The 9,804-nt window shown below is 41.6% G+C and overlaps 1 protein-coding gene across 3 annotated transcripts in view; it reads right to left on the reverse strand.

Moving 5' to 3' along the window:
• The window catches only part of GPC3 (glypican 3), a 528,201-nt gene that overhangs the window by 135,331 nt on the left and 383,066 nt on the right, over nt 1-9,804 (reverse strand). For all 3 annotated transcript variants that reach the window (XM_006881809.1, XM_006881808.1, XM_006881807.1), the window contains one exon: nt 4,896-5,016. In XM_006881809.1, the coding sequence (XP_006881871.1) occupies nt 4,896-5,016 (121 nt within the window). The remainder of the gene's footprint in view (nt 1-4,895; nt 5,017-9,804) is intronic.

The raw sequence follows: 9,804 nt of genomic DNA on the forward strand, positions 1-9,804 counted from the left end.
TCTTCCTATAAAGATATGTTGCTGTGGAAACTTGTTGGAAGACACAATTACAATTGTCTCAAAGACAGTGAATTTAGTTTAGGAGTGGTTTTTTGTTTGTTTGTTTTCTTCACCCAAGAGCGTTGGAACAGAATGGCACTAACTCAAACAAAATGTGTAGTTGTTGTTGTTATTATTATTTTCTTTTAAAAAAGGCAAGATGGCTTGGAACATTCCCAGGGTATCACCATAAGGACTCAGATGAGTTCAGTTTCTGCCCCAACGCTGGATAATAAATCTACAAACAAATCAGAAATGGAAAAGGCCTTGGTTTCCCATCGTGGGAATGTTACATGGGAACGCTGTACATAGCTCACCTGCAGGCCTTCCTAGGAAAGGGGCCTGCTCCTGGCCCTCACCTTCAGTTTACACCATGGGACTGTCAATATGGAAGTAATATAACTTTATTCCCTTAGTGAGTATATTCTTTCCAGCACTATCAACAGTAACTAGAGCCTGAATGGAGGCAGCGGAGAATTCCCATGAAAGAAAGTGAAGAGATATTTTGGGATGAACTCACAAGTGGTCTTGCTGTAGTCCATCTACATAAACATGAACATGCACATACACGTGCATGCGCACACACACTTTTACACACACACACATACACAGGAGTATCTCTGTGTTGTAGACACATAAGGAGCAGTGTACTGCTACTGTTTAATGAGTGAAGCACTAAGTGAGGGGCTATGAAAAATAATGTTCCACACTGGATTAATCACTGACTTGTACGTGAACTCAGGGGATGTTAACTTGATGCTACCTCCCCATCGCCAAAACATTAGGTCAGTTTTGACGAGCCTTCAGTGAATCCAGATGTTTGGCAGCATATGGGAAACAACATCTGGGTGATTGATTGGATTCTCAACTGAGCTCACTGGTTTTGGCAGCATGCCCGCTAGGCCTTTAATGGCACTCGGCCTCAGTTTCTCCAGCTATAAAAATTGACAAACACTATTTCATTACTCACCCTCTGAATGTACAAGAGTAACAATGAGGGATTTTTTTTGGAAAAAAAAATTCGTTCCCGTGTCAAGAGTACATTTTACACAATTCACAGTGGCATATTTTACACCCTTTGACTTTCAGGACCACTTTGAAGTACGATCCTAATACTATACAAATGTAACTCATTATCATCAACATCATCATTCTAACATTTTTCTTTATGACTTCTCAGTTTGAGGTTGAATCATGGCCAAAATAGGAATTTTCTTTGGCCATTTAAAGCAACACAGAAGGGTGGGGGGAAGCAGCAGTGTGGGTGTTTGGAGCCCAATCAAATACAACAGCTCAACTTAAACTGGTCAAACTGGTCTATCAATGAGAATTCGTTGTTTGCTCAATGGTATTTGCAGGAGAACAGAAAAATGTTCCCACACAGGTATTCAGGGGCCAGGGGAAGGTGAAAGGGATTGAAGTGGTGGTTTTTCTGATTCTGACTATTTATACTTCTCTCTCTATGAGCTATCCTTAGAGGCAAGGATTCTGAAGCTGTGTCTGACATACTTTGGGCCTATTGCTAGGAGGGACCAGTTCTTGGGGAGGGACATCATATTTTGAAGGGTGGAGAGACAGTGCAAGAGAGGAAGACCCTTGATGAGATGGATTGACACAATAACTGGGGTGATTGAGTGGGTGTGTCAAGAGACAGTAAGGTTGGTTCAGGATAGGGCAGGTTCAGAGCTACTGTACCTAGGGTCACTATGAGCCACAGGCGACTTGATGGCACACAACAACACATCATCATCTATGAGCTATAGGGAGCTCTGGTGGCCTAGTGTGTGGGATGATGTGCTGTCCCCCCAAAGGCAAGCACCAGTTGCTCCAAGGGTTAAAGATGGGCCACCTTTTTGCGTACACTTTATAGCCTTTGAAAACCTGCTGGAGGATCAGCTATGGTTGGTTCTGATTTGATGATGACAATTAATTGAATTGCTTTGAATCGATGTGTTAGTATTGGTTTTTGTGACTGGAAGTCAGAGGTAAAGAAAAGAAACAAACAATATAGGACAGAAAAGGAACAATTCATGAAAGGTGTTTGCAACCATACAAAACTTGGAGAGTAGAACAGGACTGGCCAAAAGTCCTAGAGTACTGTTCCTTTTCAAACTCAAAGTCCTCCTTATGTAGAAAAATCCTAAATATGATTATAAGACAGTTGTTAGGTGTCTGCCATTATACATAGATATACACATATATACACACACATACATAGATGCACATGTGTGTGTGTGTGTATCTGTGTGTGTGTATATATATATATCATGCAAAATTATACACAACCTTGAGAAGGGACATGATGATGCCTGGAAAGATGGAGAGTCAGCAAAAGAGAAGACTTGCAACGAGATGGATCAATGCACGGCCTGCAGCAATGAGCTCAAGTGTGTCAGAGACGGTGAGGGTGGCACAGGGTAGCACAGGGACCAGGTCTGCTGTTCATAGGGCCACTATGATTCCTACTTGACTTGCAGCAACAATAACAACAATAGAAAATAAGGAACTCTGGTAGCCTAGTGGAGAGGTGCTGCAGTGCCAACTTGAAGGCACATGATCCGAATCCACCAGTTCTGTGTTCTGTGGGAGAAAGCTGGGCAATCTCCTCCCCTACAATTCACTGCCTCTGAAAACGCACTGGAGGGTCAGCTAGGGATTGGTTCCTCCTTGAAGGTACAGAACAACAATATACATTTCTCATCCTTAAACTAAGCTCTCTAGAAGCATCTGCACTTGCTTATCCCATCAGATGCGTAAGCAACCACTACAGAGCTGATGGGCAGCATCAGTCCTGGGATTTTTCACACACGCTTCCTTGTATCCCTACTGCACCACTTTCTAGGCCTGTACTGGCTCCTTCTTTCCCCAAGAAGACTCTGTACAAAGCTGATGAAACTTTTTCCAATCCCCAAAGCTTCTGACAACTCGCTGAGGTTTGCCGACCAAAAAAAAAAAAAAAAACAACCCAAACAAAAACCCAACAACCCGATGACACTATTTCTTGCCAGGATTGGGGTGCGGGGATGAACCCTGAGATTTTGGCTTTTCCGATGTTGGCATCTCACGAGTTAACTGGAGCCAGCCAGAGATGTCTGATTTGAAAGATTGTGGATCCATGCAGTCAATCACTGTCATCGTTCCAAGGCAAAGCAAACGACGCCTTCAGTGAAGCCGTAACACAAACGCGGTGCCTGTTGCCTGAGCTCTGAAGCCCTCGGAAACGCATTCTCAAGCCATCCTGATGTATCTAACCAGGCTTTCCAAAACTTTGTGAGGGCATGTGTGCTGAGTTACAGAAATACTGTGGCGGTCACATGCTCAGCAGCAGCAGTATTTATTAAGTGCTCACAGAGTGTAGAGCGCTTTATTAGGGTACCAGAGTAACTACACCCAAGCACGTTGTAAATACGTTCCCGACGCCATTTCCAGTGAAAGACGCTGCTATTCGAAAGCCCTTCTGAACATTTTCTGAAAACCACAAAAATGTCACTGCTCCATTTGACATGAAAATGTGAACTCAAGCCAACATCTTCATATAGAAAGCTCTGTCCTTACACAAGGACTTCAGTGTTAATAAGAAGCTGTGCTGCAATCCCAAAGGAATGAGGTTTGAATCCACCAGCTGCTCCATGAGGAAGGGATGGGCAATCTCCTGTGCGATTTCTTGCCTCTGAAAAACCCACTTAGAGGGCCAGCTGAATTGGTTCCGACTCAAGAGCACAGAACAACAACAACAACAACAAAAGTGCTTCCTAACCTACAAATCTAAGTCAGTGATAGGAGGGTCCTTCCATGTGTAGGTCAAAGGGCAGGAACAGTATTAAGTGATCCCCTATGCAGAGGCAATTTTTTTTTTCAATTGTTGCCATAATCACCTGCTACAATCCACTTCTACTTTTATTTGTGCTTGAATTACTAAATGCTTCAAGAGAGGGCAAATCTATTAACAGGTCAAGGGATTCAGCTTATGCCCATATGCAAGGTAGCGACCTAGAAGATGTGGAGGGTGCAGTTAGGAGGGCCTCTTCCATCCTGTTTAGCACAGTGAAAATGGAAACATCTCCATGAGGAAGCAGTTTAGAAGCATGTGTCAGGATGTCATATTCTTTGATCTAACAACGCCAACATCTTTATTTTTAAAAGTGATTTATGATCAGGAGAAAGCATGATTCAATGAGGAGTTAAGATATGTTGTTATTGTTGTTATGTATGGTCAATACTGTTGCTATGTACTGCTCTAATTAAGATGGGGGAAATGTTGAAGTCACCTAGATGTCCAGAAAAAATAGATGGATTAAAGGAATGATGATAAATGTTGATGGAATATTATATAGCCATGGAAAAATCATCAATAGGAAGAACTGTTGAAACGTGAAAATGTACTATCACAATTTATATGAATGATTAGGACCCATTTGTACACTCCACTTATATAAAACTTCTGAGTGTATTTTGGGGACAAACACTCAAAAAGACTATGTTGTGTTCCAGTGGGTTTTCAGAGTCAGAACAGTGTTAAGATCTTTTGTTAATAAGGTTGCAATGAGTTGTGCTCGACTCAGTAGCACCTAACAACAGCAAAGTTGCATAGGAAGAGGTTGCCCCTTCTCCCTTGAAGCATCTGGTAGATTCAAACCACATGCCTTTGGCATTTCAGCACAGCTTCTCACCACTCTTTCCCCCTTATTTTTGTAATATTATCATACTCTCTTTACAATTTACAAGTATGATGAAAGACAAGGGTCAGATGGGGAATCTTTGACAAAACAGAATGATGGTTGCCTCTCAAAAATTATGTTGTGAATGCATCATCCTCACGTCTCACAATCCCCACCTTTGTTAGCCACACCACATACCTGGTTAATGTGCTTCAGTTTGTCGATAATTTGACTGACCACTGGCTCAGGGCCCTTCATTTTCAGCTCATGGAGATTGAACTGATTTTTCATCCCATTCCTTGCTGCCTTTTGGCTGTATCTAGAAAGGTAAAAGAAAAGCAAAAGGTTATCCCAAGAGTCCCAAGCATAAAGAAAGTTGACTGTATTTGGCACTGACGATCCAGTTCACCACAATGGGATGGCCATTCCAGATGGGTTCTATTAACTTTATGCAATCTCACTGCACACACTAATATCTAACTTTAATCAAAATTGGAATAATAAGATCTACACCACACTGCAGACTTTTATCACTTGAAATATATATCCTGGAGATAATCCTATGCCAGAAAAAAATCAGAATGGCTTCATTCATATTCTTCAGTATCCCTATAGCATAACATCTTTACATAATTACTTATTGATAGATACCTCAGTAACTTCTACTATTTTGAGAATATAAACAAACAATGCTGCAAAGAACATTCTTTGTACATTTTCTGATTACAACAAATATTCATGAAATAATTGTTACTGTGTTGTTAATATAACAATGATCAAGACTGGTAATATCTCTGCCCTTAATGTGTTCTCATTCTAATGAGGAGTCTACAAGAAGAGCCAATGGTAATGCAGAGTGCTAAGAGCTATGGAGAGTCAGGCCAGCAAAACGCATACAAATATCCTTAACATTATTATGAGAAGCAATGATGTCAGGCTAAAGACTAAAGTGCACCTGATTCAGGCCATGGTCTTCGCAATGACTTGCTATGCATTAGAGAGTTGGACAATAACTAAGGATGACAGAAGAATTGTTATCTTTGAGTTGTGGTGGTCTTGAACATACCATGGACTGCCAAGAAGACAAATAGATCTGTGATGGAGAGGGTGAAATCAAGTTTCTCCTTGGAGGCTAGGATTTTGAAGCTCTGTCTCAAATACTTTGTACATGTGGCCAGGAGGGACCAGTCCTTGGAGAAAGGCATCATGCTTGGAAGGGTGGAGGGACAGTGCAGAAGAGGAAGACCATGGATGAAATGGATTGATACAACAACTAGGGCAATGAGGGTAGGTGTGTCAGAGTCAGTGAGACTGGCTTAGGACAGGGAAGGGTTCAGAGCTGCTGTACATAGGGTCGCTATGAGTCACAGGTGACTCGACAACACATGACAACAACTCATTGGAAGTGAGCTCTTGTGGCTTAGTGGGTATGGAGTTGTGCTACCAACCTAAAGACAAGTGGTTTGAATTTACCAGCTGCACCATGGGAGAAAGATGGGCAATCTCCTCATGTGCAATTTACAGCCTCTAAAAATCCACTGGAGAGTTAGCTATGAGTCATTTCTGACTCGATGGTGGTGCTTGCATTTTGAATAAGAAAGCAAGGCATCAAACCCAATCACAATGGCTTGGACATGGCCCACAGAAACATGGACAGCATATATGCATTCCACAGAGATCAAATCCCTTTTGTTTCAGCAAGATTAAGAAACTGGTAGCGGTTGCTGGTTCAAGGTGGTACTTTGCAGCCCTGGGAGAGAGGATCTTGCATGTTCTTCATTCTCCTACGCCCACCACTTCCTGCAGGCTGTGGGACTAGGTTTCTCTTCGAGATCCTTTCTCAAGCCATTTGCCACATAAATCATGCATATCAGATTCCCTCTGTGTTCTCCATGAGAAGGGAGAACACCAGCTCAAAGAAAGACTGTAATGTGCTCCCCCTAGGCGAAGCCAAAAGTTTTACTTCAGAACTGAAGCTTCAAGCTTCAGGCAACTTTGCTGTCATTGGAAAGTGGTATATGTACAATCCTGGGCAATTTTTCTTTTCAGTATTGGACTTTGCCAGATTTGACGGGGAAGCAACTCAACAAAACATATGGAATTGCTTCATTCTTATTCTTCCATATGGCTCTATCATAATTTATTTAAAATAACCCCTTATTGATAAACAATTTATCAACTTTCACCATTTTGCTAATATAAACAATGGTGTAAAGAACATACTTTTACATTTGCAGATTTGTATCCTGTACACAGATAATTGCAAGTTTGCATGACTCCCTACATAACTATTTATAAAACTGAAATTCCTAGAACTCAGTTCATCTTTATGTGTACTCCAAAATTATGAAATGCAATAGTTACATGATCTTGGCCCATTTCTGTTATTATTTAGACAATTAGAGTAAATTCATATTCATACTTCTAAGTTCTGAAAGGCAAAAGAGAACACAAGCTAAAAAAATAATGCTTCAAACTCATCACTGAGTCAGAACCAACTTATAGCTGACCCTCCAGCATGCTTTCAGAGGCTGTAAATCCTGCAGGCGGAGACTGCCCATCTTTCTCCTAAGGAGCAGCTGGTGTATTTGAACCACCCACCTTTCAATTGGCAGTCCAACTCTCAAACCACTTAGTTCACCAGAGTAATAGAGAACTAACAAACAAAAATGAAAAGCTAACGCTATAGAGTCAGTTCTGACTCATAGCAATTCTTCAAGTGCCCAAGGCTATAAAATGTAATGGGAGGAGAATGCACATCTTTCCCTTGCCTGTATGGCTGGTAGACTGAAATCGCCAACCCTTCAGTTTATGGACAAATATATTACTCACTATACAACCATGGTTTCTTATAGAACATATACTACCCTATTTTTGTACAGCACCTCACAATGTGATCTTGTATGGCCTTGAGCTTTGCCAACACACTGTGAGTGAGATACAGTCAACTTATTTACTTTTTTTCTGACAGAATAGTTCACAACTTCGGAAGACACTGATCTGGTTTTTTGAGATATCCACTTTCACCTAGGATGTGCTCTGGAAAACAAGTACGGCAGCAGATGAGGTTAGCTGACCTAGCTGCTGAATGTCATCATGTCTAGTCATCCCTAGAGAAGACAAACCTTTTCAAGTAAGAAAGCTGAAGAGTAGTGCCTCTTCTTAGTGCCTTTCTTCTCAAGTGGTACGTAGTGCAACACATTCATAAATCAATCCCTGAGGAGTATTATTCAATCATAAAGTGAAGTGGAATTCAAATACACACACACTTGAAAACAGTGAAAGAAGCTGAGCATAAAGGGACACACTGTATGATCTCACTTGCATGCAATCTCTGGAATAGACCAAGGAACAGAGTCGGAAGTTGATGAGTGGTTCCAAGGGGTGGGAGGGAGGCGGAAGAGGAAGTCATTCTTGAGGGGGCACAGAGTTTCTGCTGAGGGACAGGTGGGAAGGAGAAGGAAAGGGGGAGTAAGCAAGCAGGCAGATTCTGTTTACAGTTATGGAAAATTTGGCAACAGAGAGTAGCAATGGTGACACAACATGAAAGATGTAATTGATGGCACCAAACTCTACATGTGAAAAATATTGAACTGACAACTGTTATCTTGGCTATAGGATCCTCAATGGGAGGGACTGACAGAGTGGCTGCAACCATGGGTTCCAACAATGGGCAAAGCAAACTGTGAGGATGACACAAGACCGGGCTGTGTTTTGCTCCATTAAGTACGGATGCTAGCAGTTGGAAGTGCCTCACAGCGTATATATTCAGAATAAAACTATATAAGGGAAAATTAATTGGTGGATAGCCAGCTAGCTAGATCCCCAACGAACCACCACCTACTAGTGGACTTGGAGCGGATTTCAAGAAATAGTCTTTTTTTTTTGGTGGGAATTTCAGTTCAGATCCAGTTGTCTCTTTAAACAGTGCGACTTTCTGATGATACACTCTCTCTCTAGCTCTTGTTCCTCAACTCCCACTGATGCCAGAAACAGAGATCTAGCCACAGCTAAGGCCTTTTTTAAACCTTCTGACATGAACTTCAGGAATTTGTCCCTTAGAGATATGCCCTTGGATTTGCTCATATCAAAGCTCGCCGACCATTTGTGATGCCCACTCCTGCAAAACAGTTTCCTGAAGCTCATTATCCTCATTAGAAGCGCATAAAGGCATCACCCAAGGAAGCAATTTAGCCCTACATGCCCTCTTCCATAATTCTTTCTCAAAATGAAATTAAGTTAGGTCCACAGTGGACCCCTGTGCCCCCACCCTGACTATTTTCTTGCTGTTCATAAAAGTGCCCCTTTAACTCTCCTCTTTGCTCCTTATCTCCACGCCACGGACAAAAACACTGCTTCCCAATCTCCTGATGACTCCATTTTTCTGAAAACCGTTTTGGGTTTAAAAGCTTGAAAGCTTTTTGAAAGTGTCGAAATAACATCCACTGTTCTCCTCTAGCCTCATGCTATTTAAACCCTCAAAGAACTCTAGTAAATGAAGCATGGTTTCTGGCTATAGCAGTGTTGGGGAAGAGCTGGCTTGTGGCTGAGACTCAAAACTTGCCTTCATTTTATTTACTCCACAAAGCAGAAACCCCAAGTTCTCACCCGATTTCTGACTCTAGTGCCTACGTTATAGTGGCAGTATTTGATAACTTTCCATGCTCTTTGTATTATCCTTTTAAGCATCAGGAGACCTCTACTTTAAACCTCGTCTGTTTGTCTGTGATCTCTCTGTTTTCACTTAATAAGTGCCTCCAGGTTGCCATCAACTCATGGCAATACCATGTATGTCAGAGCAGAACTGCACTCCATAAGGTTTTCTATGGCTGAGCCAGTGAACTCAAAAGCACGTAACACCAATATACGCTTGAATGAGGTGAACCCCAAACGGCCTATTTCAAAAGGACTGTCCATCAGAGTTGTGACTATGAATATTTATTGTAACTAGTACTTTCTCTCAAAATAAAAGCAGAGTTCTGTTCTCACTCACCTCTTAATGCTGACCCTTAAAATACTTTCCCCCCCCTTTTTTATATTATTAAATTTTATTAGTTTTAATGAACATTTACAGGGATTTTGGGTTTCCATTCCTTCACTGCTGCAC

Source organism: Elephantulus edwardii, unplaced genomic scaffold, assembly GCF_000299155.1.
Source record: "Elephantulus edwardii isolate Elephantulus edwardi_28Jun2011 unplaced genomic scaffold, EleEdw1.0 scaffold00016, whole genome shotgun sequence".
Lineage (NCBI taxonomy): Eukaryota > Metazoa > Chordata > Mammalia > Macroscelidea > Macroscelididae > Elephantulus > Elephantulus edwardii.